At 44.8% G+C, this 25,800-nt stretch overlaps 1 protein-coding gene across 1 annotated transcript in view; it reads left to right on the top strand.

Annotated features, from left to right (window-relative positions):
- The window catches only part of USP7 (ubiquitin specific peptidase 7), a 161,103-nt gene that overhangs the window by 85,732 nt on the left and 49,571 nt on the right, over positions 1 to 25,800 (top strand). The window contains exons 11-22 of the mRNA XM_088466762.1: positions 5,840 to 5,922; positions 6,350 to 6,459; positions 13,915 to 14,071; positions 14,425 to 14,484; positions 15,863 to 16,007; positions 16,757 to 16,887; positions 17,778 to 17,912; positions 18,316 to 18,417; positions 20,059 to 20,164; positions 20,745 to 20,837; positions 20,915 to 20,982; positions 22,418 to 22,518. Coding sequence (XP_088322888.1) covers positions 5,840 to 5,922; positions 6,350 to 6,459; positions 13,915 to 14,071; positions 14,425 to 14,484; positions 15,863 to 16,007; positions 16,757 to 16,887; positions 17,778 to 17,912; positions 18,316 to 18,417; positions 20,059 to 20,164; positions 20,745 to 20,837; positions 20,915 to 20,982; positions 22,418 to 22,518 — 1,291 coding nt within the window. The remainder of the gene's footprint in view (positions 1 to 5,839; positions 5,923 to 6,349; positions 6,460 to 13,914; positions 14,072 to 14,424; positions 14,485 to 15,862; positions 16,008 to 16,756; positions 16,888 to 17,777; positions 17,913 to 18,315; positions 18,418 to 20,058; positions 20,165 to 20,744; positions 20,838 to 20,914; positions 20,983 to 22,417; positions 22,519 to 25,800) is intronic.

The following is a 25,800-nucleotide window of genomic DNA, read 5'->3' as shown; positions in this document are numbered from 1 at the left end:
TTCTGTCTGTCTGTGTGTGTGTGTTTATCTGTCAGGAGTGAACAGCATCATGACAGGTGAAGGGGCAACTGCACAAGTATCTCAAAAGGTGTTTGCTTGTTCTAGATGTAATTCAAAGCTAGCTGAGGCAAGATCTGATGGAGCAGCCCTATGTGATTCTTGTAATTCAGGCGGTCCCGTTGTGGGACCCTCTTCAGATACAGGCCTTACGCCACCTTTGATATCTAACTTGGCAGGCGTTACGACTGATCTAACCACAGAACTGGCTGCTGCACGCAGAGACAAGGAATCGGCTGGGAACCAGGGCCCTGTTTCAGGATACACAGACAGAGAACCTCCGGCTGGTCCTTCCTTTCGGGCCCCTCATTCCTTTCTGAGATGCTCACGCGGTGCCTCCTCGGCTAACCGCGGAGGTAAAGACAGAAGTCAACAGTCTGGTGCTACCCGCCATCTGGATCCAAAGCCGGCTGGCAAGCCTTTCCGCCTGATGGGCTCCAGGCCCACCTAGGAGACTCCAAGGCGGGGGCTTGCCTTTTGCGATTCAGGGTTGTTTGGTTTCAGGCCAGTTCATCAGTTTGGATCCTCAATCTGGTGTCTCTGGGGTACAAGATAGAATTTGCAGAGCCACCATGTCTGCCCGTCTCCCAACAGAAGCAGGAGGTGCTTTTGCAAGCAATCCAGAAGCTTATGGATTCCGTGGTTCTGACACCTGTTCCGGCCCATCAGCATTGTCTGGGTTGATACTACAACCTCTTTGTAGTTCCGAAGCCAGACTGCTCTGTCAGGCCTATTTTAAATATGAAATAGTTTCAAGATGGAGTTCCTTCACTCAGTGATTGTGGGTCTATACAGGGGGAGTTCCTAGCATCCATGTATATCAAGGATGCTCATCTCCATGTCCCAATTTGGAAACCACATCAGGTTTTTCTTCGATCTGCTATCAGAGAGGAACAATTTCAGTTTCAGGCTCTGCCCTTCGGTTCGACATCGACACCTCGGATCTTTACCAAGGTATTGTCGGTGGTGATCGCTCATCTCAGATCGTTGGGAGTCACACTTGTTCCGTATCTGGACGATCTTCTCATCAAGGCTCCATCTGTCCAGATTCTCAATGACCATGTAGCCTTGACATACCAGGTTTTTATCCATCATGGTTGGAGAATCAACTTTCAGAAGTCCAGTCTGATTCCATCTCAATGCCATTCAGCTAGACCACCTCCCTGCGGGTCTTCTGTTCAACATCTGGAATTGGATTATTCTGACAACGGATGCCAGCCTCAGAGGTTGGGGAGCAATGGCTCTGGACCATCACTTCCAGGGCCGTTGGTCTCGACAGGAGTCGAGTTTACTGATCAACGTGCTGGAACTGCGGTCAATTTTCAATGCTCTTCTGGAAGGTTTCTCTGCTGGACTGTCAACCAGTCCGTGTCCAATCTGACAATGCGACAGCCATCGCATACATAAATCGTCAAGGTGGGCGTCGCATGGCCATGCCCGAGGTAACTCATTCTTCGAAGGGCAGAAATACCTGTGGTGGCAATCTCAGCGGTGTTCATTCCAGGAGTGGACAATTGGGAGGCCGACTATCTCGGTCGTCAGGACATCCATCATGGAGAATGCGCTCTTCACCCGGACGGTTTCAGTCAACTAGTACGGAGATGAGGTATGCCAGAAGTAGATCTCATGGCTTCCAGACACAACCATCAGGTAATGTTCCAGGACTCGAGACCCGAATGCGGAGGCAATCGTTGCTCTCACAGTAACAGCCTCGTGTACCACTCCCCCCCCCCAGCCCCTTTTCCACTTCCCTCTTCCTCCACGTGTCCTCAAACAGATGTAGAGGGAAGCAACAACTGTCATCTTGGTGGCTCTGAATTGGCCTCGGTGCGTTGTTCTCAGATCTTCAGCAGCTCCTTGTGGGGGATCCCTGGCCGTTGCCTCTTCGACCAGATCTTTGGCTTCAAGGCCCCTGCCTTTACCCGGATTTACAGCGGCTTCGTTTTAACGGTGTGGCTGTTGAGTCCGCCATCTTAAGACGCAGTGTTATTCCAGCCTTGGTTGTCCCTACTGTGCCCCAGGCTCGTAAACCGATCACATCAGCTCAATATCACCGTATCTGGCACGCGTATGTCACCTGGTGTGAAGCCCGGAGGTTTCACACTTCTGCCTTCCCGATTTCCTGTCTCCTTCACTTCCTCCAGTTGGGTTCCGATGCAGTTGGTTTGCGCCTTGGTTCTTTGAAGGTCCAGGTTTCGGTGTGGTCTCTTTTTTTTTTTTCAGCGCCACCTTGCCTTAATCCCACAGGTTCAGACTTTTTTTCAAGACGTTCTCCGTATTCGGCCTCCGTTTATCCCGTCTACAGCACCGTGGGACCTTAACTTTGTACTGACTTTTCTCCAATCTTCCATGTTGGAACCCTTGGAAAGCGTGGATCTTCGTCTTCTCACTTGGAAGACTGTTCTCCTTTTGGCCTTGGCTTCTGCTAGGAGGGTTTCTGAATTAGCTCTCTCGTCTCATCCTCCATATGTAATTTTTCAAAATCGTGCGGAACTCCGCGCTAAGGCATTTTTTTTTTTTACCAAAGGTGGTTTCTTCTTTTCACATCAATCAGCCGATTGTGGTTCCGGTTTTGTCGGATACTTCAGTCTTCACTCACCATGGATGTTACTAAGTCGCTCAGGATTTATGTGGGCTGTAACGCTGCCTTACGGAAGTCTGATGCATTAGTCTGGTTATTCAGCAGGCCTACATTTCCGGTGGCCGCCCTCCGCTGGTCTCCATTTCTGTCCATTCTACTCGCTCCGTGGGTGCCTCCTGGGCTGCTCATCGGGGTGCTTCTACTTCACAGTTGTACCATGCGGACACTTGGTCCACGGTTCATTCCTTCGGTTTTATCAGTTTGATACCGTTTGCGGCCTCCGAATCTAGTTTTTGCAGGTTTCTCAGAGCTCTCCCATCCTGGGAGAAAACTTTAAAACGTCCCCAGTGTCTTAAGCTCCTGTGTCCCCTGATGGATGAAGGAGAAAGTAGGATTGTGGAACTTACCTTTAAAATACCTTTCTTCGATTCCACAGGGGACACTGGACGCCCTTTACCTGCCAGTGTGTTCTGTTGTGTGTCACATGTTGAATGTTCGTTTTGATGTGTGTTTCTATTCGGCTTGTCGCCTGATGTTTGACTCCTTCTCCTCAGTTTTATCTTATGATTCTGTTTCCCTTTCCTCGAGCTACAATTCAATACCTGGGGCTTCTGGGGTATAGAGGGGGAGGAGACACTTATACATTTTGAGTGTCAACTCCAATCATCCACCCATCTATACCCCAGTGTATTAAGCTCCAGTGTCCCCTGTGGAATCTGAGAAAGGGATTTTACTGGTAGGTACCAAAATCCTATTATTACTCCTTTAAAAATACAGGCTGACTCGTCTTAATCACACCCGTGCCTCCATCTTGCATGCTATTTCATAAGGCCTATGTCTAGTTTAGTTTCTAAAACAAAAAAGCATTCTGCTATAATCGATTTGCATATAAGTACTCATTTTAAGTCTTGGTTTGTTGAAATGGCTAATCTAACATATGTAATGAAATATATGATGAATGGGCAAATATTAACACAGCTAGTTCGTGTAACTGGGAATAAAAGAGTACATTTATTTTTTGTTTTGTACAAAATTATACCAAATCTGCCTTCTGGTATAAATAAGTAATGCTCTGTTTGTAATCTCTGATCTGTTGGAGATTTGTGTTACAGCAGGAATATTAAATTTTACTTGACATTTTAGAGCCTGTGCAATTTCACGTGGGCTAAGCGAACACCTTGTTTAATGGGGTCTGTTATGGTTAGTTTCTGGGTTTACTATATGTGGATTCATGCTGTGCGTTCTAAAAGTATGTTAGCCACATCTTGCCACTTGGTCGCAATTCTCATTCATTCGTTGTAAACTGTCGGTGCTGGGCGCCCGTCTGAGCATTTCAATTGTTACTCCGGGCGTGAACAGCCGCCGCAGCTGGTCTGCTGAGGAGGCGAGCAGAAATGTGGGTTTGGTTGCCCTAATGAGGACTTTAAGGGCTAAACCCAGTTTAAGTGGACGTGACCAGCACGATAATTAATGGGTGCCCAAAACCGATTGATTTGCAACATTGGGCTCCAATAATTACTGCACCTTATAACACAATTTAATCGCTCCCCAGGATGTCACTGTAGGCCCCATTAAAACAGTGTTGGCTGCATATGTTGCATAAATGGAGTCTTAAATGTGAAATATATAAGCTTCAGCTTTTTAACCTAGAATAGTTTAGTAATATTACTGAACTGTTAAGTGAATAATGAATAGCAATGTCTGCACCTTTGTTCAGAAATTAAGCATAATGGCATCATGTGCATGTTTATTTGATTCTCAAAACTATTGGATGTGTTGCTGTCCATGCAGTTTAATGACATTGGTGCTAATACCACTGAAGTCTGCCAGCATTTTATAATTGCCATATTCTACTTAATGCTCGACAATGGGAACGTAGCTACTTTCACACAGAAAAACCCAGTTTTTACCCTGCACTTGATGCACAGGTTTTTTTGCTGGTCGCAGCCTGTACCCCCTTTCATACAGAAAAGCAAAATGCCGGGTCACAAATTTGCACCCGATAATTTGTGGATCAACCTGGTTATGTATTCTGTGTGAAAGGGTCAACCAGGATCGAAGTCCCAGGAACAGAAAGAACCCATGTTGATCCGCAAATTATCGGGTCCAAATTCTTGACCCGCCAATTTGCTTTTTTTGTGTGAAATTGGTGTTATGAAGGTATCTGACTTAGCTAGTTTTGATTGGAAGAGTTTGCTATTTTGAACAGGGGGAGCTGATGAAATGTGGCGGTTTGCACCATTTTCTTCGCCCACCTTTCTCCATCATTTGATATAAAACTAAATGGTTAGTGATGTGTACTCTTAAAGCAAATTCCTTATTAAAAGGATATCATTGTAACATGTAGTTTTATTGGATCCTAAAATCCAGGGAGCAGGGAAGTAAAATAGATTTCCAGAATGAGCTCTAGGTACCCTGTCTGTCTGGGTGCAGTAGCAGTCTGATGGGACAAGAGCATAGTCAGATGAAAAGTCTGTCATGGCTGGAACACATGAGGGGAATTAAGTTAAACGCAATGTTGTTTAGCTCTGGGAATGTGTCCGGAGCCATTCAGTTGGCCGCGCTGTAAAGTGGAGAATTTCTGCTCCTACCCTGTTGAGGTGCGAGCAGAAATGTGACTTAACTAGTGCCGCGATGCTAGTTGTGGGTTTACTGCATGCGTTAACAGCATCGCGTGGGCCTGGCACTTGAGTTCGAAAGTTGTTTACTGCGACTAAACCTCGGACATTAGTATCGGTAAGCTGCGTCTCTCGACTTGAGTGCCAGCTGCGATGCAAACAATTGAACAACTCCGGGGACTTCTTCCCGGAGCCAAATAACATCGCGTTCAATTGAATTTTCCCCATGGAAGTTTATTCATAAATCTCCTTTATGGATAGCATAAAATTTAGTTTCAAGTCTCTCATACAACCTGGCATGCTTTTTGTGAAGTTTTTTTGGGGTTTTTTTGTTTTGTTTTGTTTTTGCTGAACAGTTTATCTTAGTCCATATTGTGATCAGCCTTTTTACAATACTAGCTCAGTCTGCACTGAAAGCGTTTTCTGCTCAAGCTCTATTACATGCATTCACTGTTTGCCCTCTGTATCAAAATATTATCCAGCACAGCATACAGTTTATTTGTTTTTCTGAGTGTGTGTGTAAATCTGAGTTCAGATACAAATGAATACTACAGAGTAATATGTTTGTTTTACTTTTCTGCAGTCTTTGAGTCCTTTATTGACTATGTAGCAGTGGAACAGCTAGATGGTGATAATAAGTATGATGCAGGGGAGCATGGTTTGCAGGTAAATACATGTATTCCTCAGTGAATGTTACGTATACCTACTTTTTTCGCTAGTTCTAATACCCATGCTATATGTCGGCTCATTGCATTACCATGTTTATGCCCCATTCTGTCTCCTCTTTATGAAGAGGAAACTTGAGCTTGTGACCTTTTTAACATAATGGGGTCATTCAGTTTAAAATATTACATGAAGGTTGGCATATATATCAGACTAACTTTGGGAAAATTTTGATTCGCAATATGCTATAGTACCAAAACTATGGCCCTCAATGTGGGGGTGGGTGCAGTGAACGATCAGCAGGTGGCGACTATCTTCAAAATTGGTCTCATTGACACGGAATGACCCCAAACCCATATTTCCGAAAATTAGTATAGGTAATAATGCTCCTTTTTAATGTGTAATCTTAGTGTTTCTGTTTTTTTTGTAGGAAGCAGAAAAAGGTGTAAAATTTGTAACATTACCACCTGTGTTACATCTTCAGCTAATGCGATTCATGTATGATCCTCAGACAGATCAAAATATCAAAATCAACGACAGGTAAACATAACAGCCCAACAAAATAAAATTTGGTTGCCTAGGATATTTGAACAAATTTAGGGTATTTTGGAGTTGCTGGATTCAAAAATAAAAGTAGGTTTTTTTTAAGTGGCTTTAGTTCTTGAAATAATGGATACCCTCAAGTAAAAAGGGAACTTAGCCATAACGAGTGCATATTGGACTATGTGGGAACATTCTAGAAAGTGAGACGCTCAAATATTCTAGGTTTCTACTTCAGGGTCCATAGGGGGTCCACAGGGTTGACCTTGGGGTATAGCTGGATCTGGATCCACGGGCACCACGCAGTTAAAGCTTTGCTGCTCCCAGGATGCACTTGGGTCCGTCCTCCTCTATACCCCGCCCCCGAGCCACAGCACCTCAGTTTTAGTTGGTGCCCGGCCGGAGTCGGGTCACCCTGGCGCAGTGGGGCTGCAATAAGCAGCCCCCTAAGCTTTATTTTTATTTTTTTTAATAGATTTTATTTATTTTTACTTAAGAGCGGCAGCATCAGACTGTCCATCTGGACGTCCACGCTGTCGCTCCAACAGCCCCGCTGGCGCTGCGACGCCAGTACTGATCTGGGGATCGCAGAGGGACCCTGGAGTCAGTACTAGCGTGGCTTCGGGACCTCCCAAGGACTGCTGCCGGACGCACGGGGCCAGGCAAGCCACGTGCAGCGCTTTGCTGCACGTGGGGAAAATGCAGTCTTTAGCCGCCGGTCTCTGGGGACAGACCGGCGGCGCTAGTAGCGGCGGAGGGCTCCCCCCTCTGTGGCATGCCCCGCGTGACCGCTGGACCACCAGGGTGTAAGTACCGGCGGGGAACCGGCTTCCCTGGGGGGTTTTCATTACTATCAGGGGAGGCAGCCTTCCTTGCTTTAGCGGCTTCTCCCATGCGTGCTGGCGTCGCTGGGCTGTTATCTCTCGGCCACTCCTCCTCAGAGCTCTCCGGCGGCCATCTTCTCCAGGCAGCAACGCAGAGCTCCCGGGCGGTATCTAGTGGACTGGTCCCCCTGCGTACCTCTCCCCCCTGCAAAGGACAGTGTTCGCAGCGCTGTAGCCCTCCCAGACACTGAATCTGGGAGGTTGATTGTAGCTGAAGGTGCAGTGAGTAATACTTCTCTGTATGGTCTGTGACTTTTGCTAGTGCTGTCTGTCTGTGCTTATTTCTACTTACTGTCAGCTTGTACCTATCCCTTTCCTTCTCTTACGGCCCGCAGGTGTGTGGGGGAGTGGTGTTCTTTCTGTGTACCTCACTTATATAGATCTACGTATTTGTGAGGTGCGTCACATACAGTGGTGTGCTACACAGTACCATATTGTGGGCTGTTTGTGTTGCATACTTGGGAGTGCGCAGGTGTTATACGCCTCACCTCTTTTCGGTGATACATTTTTATTGCTAAAAGTTTTGTGCCATGTCTGATGAGGAGAATGAGCGCTCCGTGGCTCCTGTGGTGTTTTCCTGCCGATGATGATCGTCAGGGGTTGATGGGGCGGATTTGCAAGACTGTCTGTGCGGGGCGGTGCCAGCTGGTACCTGGTCCCTCTAAACCCCCGGTGGCGCAGGATCCTCCTTGGGCGATGTTTACGCAAGTGCTGGCGTCGATCGCGGACCGGCTTGCGGTCCCTTCTAGGGCGTTGCCCCAGCCTACCATCCCCTGTTCTCCGGGTGTGACGCGTCTGGTGCAGTCTCCTCCCGGGTCTCAGACTGTGGGATCTTATGCGGGATTGCCTGTATACGAGCAATCTCCCACAGTGACGCAGCAGTCGATGGTACCCTTTCAGGGGTATCCTCAAACGGTACCCCATCCCTGGGTGGATGTCCTCTCCAGCTCTGTTCAGAGCCTGGCGGTTTCGTCATCGACTTTTCAGTCTGTTGCACAGTGACTTGCCCCCAAAGGCGTCCAAGTGACCCGTTTCGGCTTCACTGGCGGCACAGTTCACGGACACGGACGTGTCTTCGGATGACGGGGAGATCCATGAAGACTCTGATTCGGGTGCCGGGACCCAGGAGGTGGAGGCTAAGTCCTCCATTAATGTGCTGGCATTGGTTAAGGCGGTGCGGGCCATCCTTCATATAGAGGAGGATGCGCCGGTTCCCAGGTCGAAGTACCCTAATTTTAAGAAGGCCAAAGTGGCTTCGACTGTTTTTCCCCTGTCCGACCAGTTGACGTATCATATGGCGGGGGCCTGGCAGTTGCCCAGCAAGAGATTCCAACCGCAGAAATGGTTGGCTTCAAACTATCCTTTTCCTGATGCTCATTGCAGGAAATTGTGAAACTCCGCCTGCGGTGGATTCCCATGTCACTCGCTTAATTAAAAGCGCTACATTGCCTTTGCCGTCGATCTCATCCCTGAAGGGTCCCACGGACAGGAAAGTGGAGACTTGTTTAAAGTCTATCTACTCTCTCTCAGGGGCTACCGCCCCTCCGTCCATGGCCATCTCTTGGGTGGCTAAGGCCATCGAGAGCTGGGCCCAATGCTTTGGAGGATACCTTTCCGGATGATGCTCCGGAGATCCAGAGAGCGTTGATAGGACAAATAAGGGATGCGGATTCCTACATTGGGGAAGCATCGTTGGATGCAAGCCTGCTGACCTCTAGGGTGTTGGCTGCAGCTGTGTCGGCGCGTCGGTCCTTGTGGCTGCGGTCTTGGAGAGCTGACGCAGACTCCAAAAAGGGCCTGGAGGCCCTACCTTTTAATGGGGAGTTGCTTTTTGGTCCAGAGTTGGACAAAATAGTGGATACTCTAGCTAAGTCTAAATCGGCCTTCCTCCCTTCGGCTTCTGCACCTGCCACGGTACGGAGCTCTGCCTTTCGGTCCTTTCGGGTTCAGGGCAAGGCCAAGGGTCAGTCCTTCCCGAGGCAGTCGGCGACCAAGGCCGCTTCTAAGCCAAAGAAGCAGGCTTGGAGTGCCAGGCGCCCTTCTTCCAAGCAGGAAGATAAGCCTTCTGCCTGATGGGAAGGGTCTCCCTCTGGGGGACCCCAGAGTGGGAGGCCGACTTCTATTTGCCCAGTGCTGGCACAATACCACCATGGATGCCTGAATTCGAGAAGTGGTCTCCCAGGGGTATGCCCTGTCTTTTCGGCACAGACCGCCCCACCAGTTTTTCTGCACGAGTCCTTCTCAGGACAAGACCAAGACTTTACAGATTCAGGAAGCTATAGAGTCCTTTCTGAAAGCAGGGGTCATTGTTCCCATTCCTCAATTACAACGAGGGACGGAGTACTATTCTTCTCATCGCCCTATCCTCAATTTGAAGTCTCTGAACAAATTTCTCAGAGTTCCCAAGTTCAGGATGGAAACGTTACGTTCCATCATTCTGGGGATTACATGGTGTCCCTGGATATCCAGGACGCCTACCTCCATGTTCCGATAGCACCTTCGCACCAGCGGTATCTGAGGTTCGCTATCCTTCAACATCATTATCAGTTCCGGGCGCTACCCTTTGGCCTCTCCACGGCACCGAGGGTATTCACAAAGATCATGGCGGTCATGGGCCGCACATCTTCGAGACCAGAATGTACGGCTGCTGCCGTATCTGGACGACCTCCTGTTGCTGGCGAGCTCCCCGGAGGTACTGCTTCAACATCTCCACCTGACGATCGCTTGCTTGCAAGCACACGGGTGGTTGATAAATTGGAAAAAGTCCTCCCTGATTCAATAACAGCGGATGGTTCATTTGGGAGCCCTGCTGGATTCTCGTCAGCAAAGGATTTTCCTGACCCCGGAGAAGGTCTCCTCCCTACAGCTGCAGGTACACAGTTGCCTGAGCAGTTGCCGCCTGTCGGTCCATTCGGCAATGAGAGTTCTGGGGTCCATGGTGTCGACATTCGACATGGTGGAATTCGCCCAGTTCCATTCCCGGCCCCTGCAGGGGCTGATTCTATCGGAATGGAACGGGTTACCTCACCGGATCCGCTCTCAGATGCTGGTGTTGTCCCCGAAGGTTCGGCAGTCTTTGGCTTAGTGGCTTCAGACAGCTCATTGGTCGAAGGGCACCCCTTTTGGATCCCGGACTGGGTCGTGCTCACGACGGATGCCAGTTTCCGGGGTTGTGGGGCAGTGACCGGCTCATTGTCGCTTCAGGGTCGTTGGTCTGCGGATGAAGCACTTCTCCCAATTAACATCCTGGGACTGCGGGCAGTATACAGGGCCCTGCAGTCGTCCGGCCCCGCTCTTCACGGAAGGGCGGTTCAGGTGCAGTCCGACAACGCCACCCCGGTGGCGTATATCAACCACCAAGGAGGAACATCGGGCAGCAATGTCTGAGGTGTCTCGCATTCTTGCTTGGGCGGCGTGTCACATTCCAGCAATCTCGGCAGTCTTCATTCCCGTAGTCCTCAATTGGGAGGCGGACTTCCTCAGCCGTCACGACGTGCATCCTGGGGAATGGTCGCTTCACCCAGCGGTGTTTCAGCCACTCGTGGACAGGTGGGGGCTGCCGGAGCTGGACTTGATGGCCTCCCGTCACAATCACAAGTTGCCCGTTTACGGGTCAAGGACAAGAGACGCAGGCGCCTGTCTGGTAGACGCGATGTCGGTGAAATGGACGTTTCACCTGGCGTATCTGTTTCCTCCAATATCCCTACTTCCTCGGGTCCTGCGGAAATTCAAGCAGGACGGCGGCACGCTCGTGCTGGTGGCTCCGGCATGGCCCAGGCGTCCTTGGTACTCCAATCTGAGGAGCCTCTCCATCGACGCTCCGTACCTTCTTCCTCAGCGTCGGGACCTGTTGTCTCAAGGGCCCTGCCTTTACCCGGATCTGGGTCGGCTGTCTTTGACGGCGTGGCTCTTGAGACAGCCGTCTTGAGGTCTCATGGTTTCTCCAGTTCAGTTATTGGTACCATGCTCAGGGCACGCAAGCCTGCTTCCGCACGGATTTACCACAGGGTGTGGCGCTCTTACTTTCAGTGGTGTGAGTCCAGAAACTATGATCCTCAGATGTTCCGAGTTTCTAGAATCTTGGAATTTCTTCAATCAGGTTTGGACCTCAGCTTACACCTTGCCTCTCTGAATGTGCATTTGTCTGCTTTGTCCGTGTGGTTTCAACGACTGATTGCTACACTGCCAGATGTTCACACCTTTTTCCAAGGTGTTCTCAGGATCCAGCCTCCCTTCGTGCCTCCTGTGGCTCCTTGGGACTTGGCGGTGGTACTACGGGTCTTGCAGGGTCCTCTTTTTGAGCCTCTTGAGTCGGTGGAACTCAAGTGGCTGACGTTTAAGCCCGTTTTTCTCCTGGCGATTGCTTCTGCCAGGAGGGTGTCTGAATTGGGGGCGCTTTCCTGTCGCCCTCCTTTTCTGATTTTTCACCAGGACAGAGCGGTGCTCCGCACTCGTCCTGAGTTTTTGCCTAAAGTGGTCTCAAAGTTCCACAGTAATCAGGAACTTGTTGTGCCAGCTTTTCAGTCACCTGGTCTTTCAGCTGGTGAGGCTTCCTTAGATGTAGTCCGGGCGCTTAGAATCTATGTGGACCGGACTGCTTCGGTTAGGAAGTCTGATTCATTGTTTATCCTCTTTGGTTTTCACAAGAGGGGTCGGCCTGCCATCAAACAAACATTAGCCGGTTCGCTTTGTTCCGTTATTTGCGAGACTTATACACAGGAGGGTTTACCTGTGCCAGCCTCTGTTAAGGCTCATTCCACTCGTTCTGTCGGTCCCTCTTGAGCTGCTAGACGTGGCACCTCTGCTGTTCAGCTGTGTAAGGCGGCCACTTGGTCTTCAATTCAGACTTTTTTGTGATTCTATGCGTTTGACACCTTCGCCTCTCAGGATGCATCCTTCGGGCGCCGGGTACTCCTTCAGGCACAGGAGCGTCTCCGCCCTTAGTTGAACTGCTTTGGGACATCCCCAAGGTCAACCCTGTGGACCCCCTATGGACCCTGAAGTAGAAAACAAGAGATATGGTAAAAACTTACCTTTGTTATCTCTGTTTCTACGAAGTCCATAGGGTCCACAGGGCGCCCGCCCTGACGCACCTGGCTTCATATGGGCTGTGGCTGGTCACTGGTTTTCCGTCTCCCATTTCTGAGAGTATGGTTTCTTGTGTGCTCCAGTCTTCCTTCTCTCTGTTTAGTCTCCTCCTCCGGCCTTAGCTGCTTACCAACTGAGGTGCTGTAGCTCGGGGGCAGGGTATAGAGGAGGCATGGTGCCCGTGGATCCAGATCCAGCTATACCCCAAGGTCAACCCTATGGACTTCGTAGAAACAGAGATAACAAAGGTAAGTTCTTACCATATCTCTTGTTGTTCACTCAACGGTCATTCAAGAATATTCCCCCTCCGTATAGAAGTGGTTGGCCACCCAACCAGCAGTCAGCTGACCGTTATCTATTGTTTTTCATGTTTCTCATCCGTGTATCTCAAATATTAGAGACAATCTAGCAAAACCGATGGTCATACTCTGAATCAGCACCACAGTTACCCCAAAAATGAGTGTTGATCAGTGCTTTAACTGGACCTGTTCTAGAGATACCGGAGAAGAATTCTAGGTAGTCAATTGCCTTGGGCAGAGGACATCTTGAGATGTCTGCTCCAATCGGAATGCAGTCACATTACCGGCAGCTGAGATGCTGGCTGTTGGAATCCCGACACGGGACTAAAGATAGGCGTCGAAATCCCAATGCCTATCTATCCCGACAGCCGACATACCGAACAATGGTAAGTGGGCGTTGTTAGGTGTTAGCCACAGGGGGTGGAGGGTTAGGTTTAGGCACTGGTGGGAGGTTAGCGTTAGGCACCACTAAGGGAGAGCTATGGGGGTATATTGGGTACTCACCGGCCCCTGTCGGGATTCTTCACGATCTTCACGATCAGGATGCAGCGTTGGCATCCCATCCATCGGTATAACATACCGATTCCGCTCCAAACATATCAGTGGAGTTAACTTGGCAGGGTCCAATTCATACTCTTTACTGTACTGTACTGTACTTTGTTTAATTTATGGTCATACAATATAAATAATTGCAGGTAATCTGATTTTAAGGTAAAGAAGGATAAATAATGTCTGAGATCCTAGAACGCATCTTGGTACTGGTTGTATCACACATGCAGCCCTAATCACGTAACGGACAAGTGGATTTGAAAATCCCCAAAATAACACTTCTAAAGGGACACATGATGTTTATTCTGTTTAAGGTCCTATAGCACTCCAAAATATAAAACGAAGTTCATGTTGTTTTCTGCTTTGTAGATTTTTGTATTGCAGCACGTATATGTTCACTGGGTGAGCCATGCACAGCTTTAATCGCATGATAGCTTTCATTTTTTTTCCCCCTCTTTAATTGTGTTTTTGACTGTTGAGTGTGGAAATTCTATGAACAATTCATTGAATATAGAGAATGCATAATTACATTGATCAAGTACCCAAAGATTAGAAGTGGTACTTCTGATTCTACGCTGACGTCATTTTCCAGGTGTAGGTTGTTGCTTTGGTTTAACACTTACTTATTTTGTCAGGTTTGAGTTTCCAGAACAATTACCACTGGATGAATTCCTGCAAAAGCCTGATGTCAAGGATCCTGCAAACTACATACTACATGCCGTATTGGTGCACAGTGGGGACAACCATGGAGGGCATTATGTTGTTTATTTGAATCCCAAAGGAGAAGGCAAAGTATGTGTTTACCCAATCTAGGGGACTAAGGTGACTTAAAACTTTGGAATCCTAGTGTTCTAGAACTAATTACCTTTTGAGAGAGTGTTATTTTGGTTATTGTTAGCTCAGTGGTGTACAATACTGCCCTGGACCTGTGAGAGTTAATCAATTTAAAGCAGCAGTCCAACTGAATGTATTTAATTCTTTATGCAGTCTACTTTAACATTTGTTTCTACAGTTCAAGTATCTAGTTCATGATTTTGAAGGCTACTTAGTGAACATGAAGGGTAAAACTGTTTATTTACTGAGGTCAGTCTACAGCCCACGTCCTGCAAATATTCTCCTAAATTATTGTTTTTTCTCTGAAATAGATAACTACTGGAGGCATTTACAGTGACGTATGTGATCAGGATGATAAAGGCAATGGAAAGGTAGTTAATAAATAAAAATACTGCTGCTTTAAATCAATGGTTTTTTATTCTACATGGCAGTTATTGCCCACATTAATGTTTTCACTTGCAGTTTAATATAACTACACTATATTAGCATAGTGGTTTAATAACACTTTTGTAATGTTTTATTGTATCTTTGCAACACATTGAAGGATTGCCCTGTCTTTCCACATTCTGCCCTTGGCTGCCTCTTGTTAAATTGTTTAGCAGAGCTTCTTGTAATAACTATAGCAGAGGTTATCAAGGCTCACCAACTGTTCCAGTTTCAGAGAGATCCATGGTTGCGCACAGGTGGTTACATCAAATTGTCTGAGGTACTAATTAAGTCACCTGTGATCAACCATGGAAATCTCTAAAACCTGAACTGTTGGGGAGCCTTGAGGGCCGTTTTTGAACTATAGGAAATACTTGGTGATATATTATTCTGACTCCAATCACTGAAATGCAGTATCTTTTTCCTTTTATAAATATTAGAACGTTCGGGTTACGATCATATACATAGGCAAGGTATTCATGGGGCAGCATTTGGAACACAAACATGAAGAATACACCTGTCTGTGCAGACCCCTGGTTTAGCTCCATTCTGTCTTGTTTTGCCTGAGATGGCCTATAAGTCTTTTATTTTGAGTGCCATTTGGGAAAATGGGCAACCTTCTAGTGTTATACAGGCCTTTCAAAAATAATAATGATGAAATGTCCTGTAATATAAAATCAGATGGGAATTTTGTCAGATTAAATATTTTTCCTATGTTACGCAGCAGAATACTACAGTCAGGTCCTATGTTTTCATTTGTCAGAGTCCTAATAATATTTTAATGTTAATTTACTTTCAATTCAGATTTGCAACTATTTACATGAAATGTATTTTGCTAGGTCTTGAAACTTCTTTTTTTTTTTTTTTTGTTTCGTTTCAGGACATTGAGGTTTTATTTGGCCCTGGTTAGAATTTGGTTGCTTAAAGTAAAACACTGGTTTACTTCAGTAATTATTCATAGAGACCTTGGTAGCCTCCAAAATTAGCTACTCATTAGAATATTCTGGTGGAAATAAAGGAAGATTAATAGCTACCTTTTCATTAATCCTTTCAAAGAAGTCTATTGGATATCTGATGCTGCCTAATAGTCTCAAAGCATGACCTCTATGGCCAGTTGTCACTGTAGTGTTGGAAAATAACTGGTGAAATGTTTTGATGATGCAATAACAATGAATGGATGGAATAGCTGTGCTAAGCCACAGCATCCCATGCTGTTAAATATTATAGGAAAATGACTCCGGCCGGTGTGTTGGCTTTTGGGGCCATTCACTTGACATCCTTTGGTTATTCCTATATTTTGAGATGCATTTCTTCTTTCTCCAGTGGTGTAAATTTGATGATGACGTTGTCTCAAGATGTACAAAGGAGGAAGCTATTGAGCATAATTATGGAGGCCATGATGATGACTTATCTGTACGGCATTGTACGAATGCTTACATGCTGGTTTACATCAGGGAATCCAAGCTTAGTAAGTGTCTTTTAAATCTACTTAATGGTGTACTATTCAATTGTGTTCCTTCTGTTAATGTTTCTAAAAGGGTGTAGTTTAGTCTCTTACTTTTCCAATAAAGAGAACTTGAAGCCTATGTATATATTTTAAAAAGCTTAGATCAAATTGATTTACTTGTTAATAGTTGATTTACGTACCCAAATAGTAAAAAATAAAATGGTTCCACTTGAAAATGGTTGTATGCCCTCTTTCCCACCAACAAAGAATAGAAGAATTTTGTGTCTCTGCTTTTGAAACACCCAGTAATGTTCGGCAAGTAACATGAAAGTGAAGCATTTTGCTGTATGTACATTTGATTTCCAGTTTGTGTCCCTTCCACAGCTGATTCTTGAGAACAATAATTTTACAATGTAGTTTATGGAGTATCCAATGTTACAAAGCTGTGTTAGACTGTAATGTATGAAGTAATGTTAATTTGGTTATAATAAAAAATGTATCCTAATGTGCGCATACCATACAATATGAGGGTTTAATAATTCACTAAGGAGTTCAGCGATCCTAAAGACTTGACCCTCAGAAGCCTTATCTGTGTGTGTGTGTATATATACATATATGCAGGGGTTGAAGTGGTGGTTCGGGAAATGCAAGTTAGTTTGGCAGTATCGCATACTGCCATATACCAGCCCATCTATTATTTAGATCTGTATGCTATGCATTGGAACGATTGCAGGGATAAATATTTGATATTTTTATATCTTTTATTTTAGATGAAGTTTTACAAGCGGTCACAGATAATGATATTCCCCAGCAACTTGTTGAGCGGCTACAGGAAGAAAAGCGGATAGAAGCTCAGAAAAGAAAGGAACGGCAGGAAGCTCATCTGTACATGCAAGTACAGGTTAGTAGTCCACTATGTCTGCTTTCATCATGTGAAAATATCTCTTAACTGAACCTTACTACTGATATGAGGCATCATGAGGTTGGCAATGTTAATCCTAAACTTTTATTTGGTTTGCATATAGTCTCCCTGACATCCAAATGTATTCCAGAATGAGCATGCTCCATCTATAGAAATCATATCTGATGATTCTAGAATGCATCTTAGGCAGGGTACACACTAGATGATATGTCATCTGATCCTCCAGGCACAATGGCCAGTGTGTACCCGCTGTGTCACTGATGATGCAGCACACATCTCAGACTAAGTAAAAATAAAGTTAATAAATAAAATAAAACTAATCTAAAGTACAGGGCTTCCCTGGGCATGGGTTGCAGAGGGGAGGAGTAATTGCAGAGGGGAGGAGCTACTCCCATAAAGTTATAGTCTAAGTGCCAGCTCCTTAGGTCCCTCAAGCAACCCCATGGTTCAGTGTCCCCCAGATGGATTCAGAGAAAAGGATTCAACGCAAGTACAAAAATCCAAATGCATATATATATATATATATATATATATATATATATATATATATATATATATATATATGCATCAGTCTGTATATGAAGCACGATAGAGCTAGGTGTGCAAAAAAGCCGTTGCTTTGGAGCACTTTGTGTATACAGATTCACACTCAGTCGCAAACAGATGTGTGTTGCATATCAAATTAATCAGTGCAGTCTCTTGAAGCAGTTTGTCACATTTGATTGTGACTAAGACACAATTTCTGGCAAAAAGACTATCTGCACAAAGTCGCAAGGGACCTGGGGTGCCAAGAAGGGCTATTTAGCATGATTGCAGCAATAGTGTATGCGGACAAGTATAATATTGACATATATGTTTAATTCTTTCAGATAGTGGCAGAGGATCAGTTCTGTGGTCACCAAGGGAATGACATGTACGATGAAGAGAAAGTTAAATACACTGTGTTCAAAGTATTAAAAAACTCCACGCTGGCTGAATTTGTTCAAAATCTGTCACAGACTATGGTAAGCAAATTCACCAAAATAATTCAGTCATTCTAGATTTCCAAGGTTTTTTTGTCAGCCTTTCAGTATGGTATTTTTATGTTACTGCAATACTGTGTTATGCATTTTAGAAGACCCACCATGCTCAGCTGGTGATATGACATAATGGAAAGCAACTTAGGAAGCTGGCTGTACTAGTAACGTTCATTGTGATGCAGTATTGTACACCATTTCCTACTAAAAACATTATCAAACTGTTTAAAAATGAAATGATGTAAAACAAGCTACTGTGCTTGTTATAGATGTACAGTTTAGTTTTACACAGACATCAATAAACCACTATTAAATATCTCCCATGTTTTCTTCACATTTCAGTAACTAGATAAAAAAAAGTAAATGGGCATACTGCTTTTACCTCTTGCAGGGATTTCCACAAGACCAAATTCGGTTATGGCCCATGCAAGCTCGGAGCAATGGAACTAAAAGGCCAGCAATGTTGGATTATGAAGCAGATTGCAGCAAAACTGTAAATATTCAATATATATTGCAAGCCTTCTCTTCTGGATTCATGTGCTGAATGTAATTAGTGTGGTATTTTTAGATGCAATCTCTTGTTAATTTAAAGGGATACTGGTCATTTGTTTTTACTGTACAATGTATTTATGTTGTATGTGGGATTTTATATTGCTATGAATCTAGTACCATTTTTATGTAACTAAACTTTTTCCTATTTGTAGGCAGTCCCAGACCTCCTACCTCCCTCAGTATACTTGCACAGTAGTGTTTGTTTGCTGTACATATTTTTTTATTTAATTTTTTTAATCTTTATGGTGTACAATATAGGATCAAGGACTGGTCTTGCCCTTTACAGTGGGAATATAAATGGAGATTGGGGGAACGGTGTCATCATACCTTCCCTTTGTAATGCTTCACAGCAGCTATCTTTTTTATTTTCTTTTTTTGTTTGGTACAAATCCTACTATGCAGGACAACTACATAATGTATACCGCAAAAGCCATTTGGTTCCTGCTCCAGTAGCAAACTGATTGTGTTTGCTCATCCCACAATTGCTCCTAGAAGATAATGCTATTCTGTTATAGAGGAGCCGTGGGGCAACAGAGCAGTAGCTGATTTGGTACGAGGGTGTGTGGTGTTATTTGAGAAGGGAGGGCCTTTAGTCTTTGACAATATTACAGCAGCCATAAGGGAGTCTGGTCTTCCTATTAAAATATTGTCACTAAAAAGTGTAATACAAATTCTATAACTAGTCAGTCCTGTTTTCTGCTATAAGACCACCTTTATAATTTATTCCCAGCCTGGAAAGCACGAGGGTATTCAATGAATTAGTTTTCCAGTTGACCCTGGAAAAGTCGTCTTCTGCTTCTGCCATGTTAAATATGGCTTTCTCTATTTTAATGACTGTCCCTTTAAAAGTCCCTTTAATAGTGTCCCTTTAAAAGAATTGTGGCACATTTTGAATTTAAATTTATAATAAGACACGAGGTTATCCAATAAGATGGAGCTCATGAATTAATGGTTTGGTTTGAAGTCTCAAACTCTGTAAAGATTTAGTTTTCTCTTTATTTCTTTAATTTGCTTGTTTAATGGCAGTTTAGAGTTTGTTTTAGAGTGACCCTATGAGGGCCATAGAGGCCCTAGCCACCTCATCACGAGAAGTTTACTTTGACTTTCTCATTGTGTACAAATGACAGCTTACCGTGCAGGCTGTGTGTGTATTTATCAATTGTTTATTAAAGGACTAGGTATAAGCCCTCTAACTTCAGGTTTGAGAGTAAATCATTTTATTTTATTTATAAATTTGAGTAGCAAAGTCTCTGTACTGTTTAAAGAAGAATTCAAGGCTCCAAAAAATGTTAACAGCCCCTGAACCCATGTCATTCTCCTTAGTCTCTTGCTTGCTGTATGCACCAGTCCTCTAAGCAAGTGGGACTGAATCAAGATGATGTAACAATTTGCTGGACTTTTACTACATATTAATTTACGAGACTCAAATTTTGTCCAGTTAAAGTATATTTTCGGTAACAACTTGTTTTATCTGTGCTAGAGCCATCATTCAAACTTGTGCTTTGCTAGTGATTTCTGCATAATATTTGGAAGGTTGATGTTGGACTATTATTTATATATTAAATTTACATTTGTCATTTAGATGATTGAGCTGAGTGACAATGAAAATCCGTGGACAATATTTCTGGAAACTGTAGATCCAGAAATGGCTGCCAGTGGGGCAACACTTCCCAAGTTCGACAAAGATCGTAAGTGTAGGCTATCCTCTCCATATTCTTCTTTCTGCCTCGTGACGTTTTTTATGGGGTTTTGTATGACATGTTTTCCAGCCTCTTCACACTATTAGACATTAAAAATCGCTTTTCTTGAGTAGCTCTTGTGAACCTATTGCTTTACATTAAATGGGTAGTCTTTTATAACCTTTCTTCATCAGAACTGCTTGGAAATATCCCAAGAGGTGTACGTTATAAATGTATCTATATTTTGTTCCTTAAATGTAGGTGCTTTGTTCAGAACCAACCCTTTAAATGCAAACAGAATGAATTCACCTTTTCATACAGCCCTTTGTAGGCCAATAAATTGCAGCTGCTTTCATTTGGGGATCACATTAGGATGCAATTTCTATGCAGCTTTTCTAATGTTCCCTACTCAAACTTTGCATTTTTATATTGCATGAACAGATGTTTGGGAAACGAATGCCCCTCTTGTGCTTGAAAACAGTAATGAATGTGTCCTCTGAATATCTTGTTTTTACATTTCTTAACATTTTTCCAAATCACACGTTGCACAGTGCTGGTCATACAGTTAATCTTTGTTTCTTTTCTACAGATGATGTTATGCTCTTTTTAAAAATGTATGATCCAAAAAGTCGGAGTTTAAATTACTGTGGACATATCTACACCCCCATTTCCTGTAAAATACGTAAGTCTCTAAAAATGTAGGATTTTTTTGAGAGAATTTATTGTCGTGTAATTCTTAATCATCCCGTTTGCCAACAGGTGACCTACTGCCGGTTATGTGTGAGAGAGCTGGATTTCCGCAAGGAACTAATCTTATCCTCTATGAGGTAAAAATGTATAAATATTTTTTTCATCTGCTGGGTTTTTTTTTGTTGTACTTTTAACATTTTTTTTTTACTATACCTTTAAAAAAATAAAACATTACCTGTACTTAACTGCCATGGGCATAATGTGGCCATTGAAGATGAATGGCCAGGGGAGTCTAAACATTTTGGTCTCCCATAACAAGTTTCCTGGCTCAAAGAAAGGATACTTAGGATTTGCCCAACCAGGTCACACACTGGCCCTCTCTGCAAGCTTCACCGACAGTGACTGGCAACCACACCGTTTAGGAGAAGCATATGACTGCTGTCATTAGTCTATTGTCTGCTTACTAGGTCAGTGCTGCCAATTAGCTGTGCCTGGCTGGAACTACTGTATAAGTAGTAAGCAAATATTTATTTCCTTCTCTCCCGTATTTTGGCGGTGGTAGTGAATGCTTGCACAACAAGCATTTCCTTTTTGTTGTTGGTTTCAGATACATTTTTTTTTTTTTTGTACTTACCGGCACCAGAGATACACATCAGAAATATACTGCTACACTTTGCAACGTTTAATGTCCAACATATACAACAAGTGGGGGCAGTATCTGGGAGCTGTATAAAAAGGACCAGGTCCTACAGACTTTGCAGCTTTTTCATTATCAGATGACTGGGCCTCTAGGAGGAGAATTACTATATAAAATGTGATTTCAAGTTAAATCATTATAAGGTCAGGGCAATAAAACATTATTGCGAAGGCCCCACCCGGCTACTTCTTGATGCCAGCTGGCTGGAAAAAATTTCTGGGGAGAACACTGGGTAAAGTGAGGTCTGACTGTGTAATTGTCCAAAGGTCATATGGGATCTGTTCACTGTATGTTTGAAAGAAAGGCACACAGTCTATTGCAGCAAGTGTGGCCTATTTTGCCTGCATTATGTCCACTACCCATTGCTTTTTGGGTGAAATATAAGGGAGGAGCTTAGCATTGGTAAAATGTAAGCCTCTAACCTAGTCCAAATTGCAGCTTAGTTACACAATAATCCTGGGGTTGGGGGCAATATTGATGGATATGCAGTAGTCTTCTGATGGTTCCGGTTTCTGGGAGCGATCCACTCTTATAGGGCGCATGATGGCACATCTATGTATTATTGGATGAAATTTAGTAGACCTGGGAGCTCCACTTGACATTCATTGCCATGCTGATTGCTTGATATTGTGAGTGACAAAACCTTTAAATGTGAGAATGTCATTTGTCAAATCAGCAGATAAATTGGCTATTTCACACCTGCAGAAATGATCCCCTAAAATCTCACTTTAAAGAATTGCTCCAAACTGTCAGTGGTGTTGTCCAAAGTACAAAAAAAGGTTATAGCAGTCACCAAATACCGGCATCTCCATTTCATTGTTTAGCGAATAAAGTCTTAACTTTTTAATATTCTAATTTTTTTTTTCCATTTGTAGGAAGTTAAACCCAATTTAACTGAACGCATTCAAGATTATGATGTGTCCCTTGATAAAGCACTAGATGAGCTTATGGATGGTGACATTATAGTATTCCAAAAGTGAGTATATTTCCTCCTTTTATTGCCAAACTACTTTCCTATCTGGTCTGTTCTGTTTATTGCTGCTAAATGTATGTATTGTCACCAGTAGTACTTTATCTGCTCAGTGGTATTATGTAGCTCCTGCAGCCTCTGGCAATAAATGTCAAACTGCAAGTAATGTGGTACCTATGCAACTTTTCATAAGTGTAGGTAATGTAGTGTAGTTTAGCATGGTTTTTGCACAAATCTAAAAGAAAAACTGATATACCGGATGTAATAAAATTGCGTTTATCTAGAAGGTCATTTGTATCCTGTTAAATTGAAACTTTAAGCCATCATCCATAATACTGAGATATTTTAGAAAAGGCTAAGCTAGAATACATTTCAGAATTACCGTGGCGAATCATAAAATCATTTAGTTAGGTGCTTTATCCTACAATATTTAGGTAAAGTTCAGCTCCACGTCCTTTAACTAAAAGTACTGGCATTTAAGACCATTGCAAATTTTATAGATGTTTAAAGTGCACATCAAATAAATGTGTTTGGTATGGATTTATGCTAACGTTTTAGGGAATATTATATAGTTTAAAAAAAAATGTTTCTTCTTCAGGGTCCATAGACTCCACAGGGAGACCTTGGGGGTGTAGGTGATGGATCTGGATCCAGAGAACCACACAGTTAAAAGCTTTGCTCCCAGGATGCACTGGAACCATCCTCCTCTATACCCCGCGCCAGAGGCACCTCCATTCTAGTTGGTGCCCGGCTGGAGTCGGGTCACTGTTTTGCGCAGAGAGGCTGATTAGCAGCCCCAAAGCTGAATTTATTTTAGGAGTTCCGTTTTTTTCTTTTGACTCTTCATAGCGGGCAGCGGCAGACTGTCCATAGGACGTCTGCGCTGCCACAACGCCAGTACAGATCTGGGGATCTCGGCGGGACCCCGGGGTCTGTGCTAGCCGGGATCCGCGGGACTCCCAGGACTGCTGCTGGACATACGGGGACAGGTAAGAGCGAATCACCGCTTGCGGTGATCCACGTGTTAGCGGGCCATGCCTCCGGTCTCTGGGGACAGACCGGAGTTGCTGACTGTGGCGGAAGGCCCCCCCGTACCCTGCGCGTCCACTAGACCACCAGGGACTTGAAGTTGGTAGCAGGTACCAGCGTCCCTGGAGGTTAATTGCCGGCCAGTGGAGACAGCCTTCCCTGTTTAGCGGCACCTCCCCTCAGCTCACCTTTCCGCTGAGGTCTGGCTTAGCTGAGCTGCTCTCCTCCTACGGCCACGCCCCCTCTGAGGTCTCCAACGCCCATTTTCTCAATGGTACATCGCAGATCTCTCTGGACAGCGTGCGGACCAGTCGTCCTGTATACCTTTCCCTTGGAGTTAGTGTATACAGCACTATAGCCTTCCCAAACACTGAATCTGGGCGGTTGATTGTGTTGCAATAGGTGATTTCTATCTGCATTGTTTGTGACTTATATTAGCGCTGACTTTCTTTTTTTCCAATTCTGTCAGTCTATAGCTAACCCTTTACTTTTCTACAGCCCTTACAGTGTATATAGGGAGGTTTCTTTGATCTCACATACATAGACGCAAGTATTTGTGAGGTCTGTCACATACGGTTGTGTGCTACACGGTGCCATATTCTTGGACCAGTGATGTGCATACATTGTGAGTGTCTAGTATTGCGCATTTATTTATATATAATATTTTTTTATATTGTTGGACATGTCCGACGATGAGGTTGAGCGCACAGTTGCACCTACTCTGCTCTCTCCTGCAAGTGCTATGCTTCAGGGGTAGGAAAGGAGGGTTTATCTCAGGATGGGTTATGTGTGAGGTACTATCAGATGCCTGGCCCCTCAAACCGCCCTATAACGGGACAGGATCCCCCATGGGCGTTTTTTTTCTCAGGTACTGGCCTCCATTGCATATCGCCTGACGGTCTCTGCTATTTTGCTCCATATAGGGTTACCACAACCAGCCATCCTTCCCTCTCAGGGTATCCTGCAGTTGTTGCAGTCTACTCCTGTGCTACAGACTATCATTCCCTATAAGGTTTACCGCTCTATATTCAATCCCCTCTGGTACCACAACAGTCTGTCATTCCCTTCCAGGGACTTACGCAAGCTGTACATCCACCCTGTATGGATGTTTTATCTAGTTCAGTTCAGAGTTTGGCAACTTCATCTACGGCCTTTCAGACCATGGTGCGGAATGAAAGACCTCAGAAGGCATATAAACATCCTGTATTGTCATCCCAGTCTACGCAGCTATCGGACACAGACGTGTCATTGGATGATGGGGAAGTGGCTGAGGGGTCGGATTCTGATTCCCCTGCACAGGAGGTGGAGCTTGAATCAAATCAAATTTTGAATATTGCAGCCTTGGTAAGGGCGGTCCGGTTGATATTTGATATTGAGGATGATGTTCCTGCCCCTAAATCCAAACACCTTCAGTTTAAACAGGCAAAGGTGACTTTGGCAGTTTTCCCTCTCTCTGACTAGCTGGTAGACCACATGGCGGAGGCCTGGCAGTTGCCTGGTAAGATCTATTATCCGCCAAAGCGTTTGGCCTAATGTTATCCGTTCCCTGAGGGTCAATGCAAGAAGTGGGAATCACCGCCTGTGGTATAATCTCATGTTACTCGCCTGATTAAAAGTGCTACGCTGCCTATGTATTCCCTGAAGGATGCTACAGACAGGAAGGTGGAGACGTGCCTGAAATCGATTTACTCTTTCGGGAGCTGTGGCCCGTCATGGCTATCTCATGGGTGGCCAAGGCAATTGAGAGCTGGGCAAATGTTCTGGAGGATACCTTCCCCGTGGAGGCTCCTGAGGCTCAAAGGCCTTTAGTGGGCCACATGGGGGATGCCGCTACTTTTATTGGTGAGGCTGCTTTTGATGCCATGCTACTGACCTCCAGAGTCTCGGCCGCAGCAGTGTCTGCTCACCGCTCCCTGTGGTTACGCTCCTGGTGGGCGGATGCTGATTCCAAAAAGGGCCTGGAGGCCTTGTCCTTCAGGGGGGAAATTATTTGGTCTAGATCTGAACAAAATTGTAGACACACTGGCGAAATCAGTCAGCTTTTCTGCCATCGGCATCTGCGCCTTCAAAGGCTAGAACCTCTTCCTTCGTTCTCAAGAAAAGCCCAAAGGACAATCTCTTCCTAGACAATCAGCGGCCAAGTCGACCTCTAAGCCTAAGAAACATGCCTGGAGTGCCAGACTTCTTTCTTCCAAGGCAGAGGATAAATCATCAGCCTGATGGGATGGGCCTCCCTCTGGGAGATCCCAGAGTGGGAGG

This window comes from Taudactylus pleione, unplaced genomic scaffold (genome assembly GCF_031769625.1).
Source record: "Taudactylus pleione unplaced genomic scaffold, aTauple2 ptg000066l, whole genome shotgun sequence".
Lineage (NCBI taxonomy): Eukaryota > Metazoa > Chordata > Amphibia > Anura > Myobatrachidae > Taudactylus > Taudactylus pleione.
This window is presented reverse-complemented; position numbering and strand designations above follow the sequence as displayed.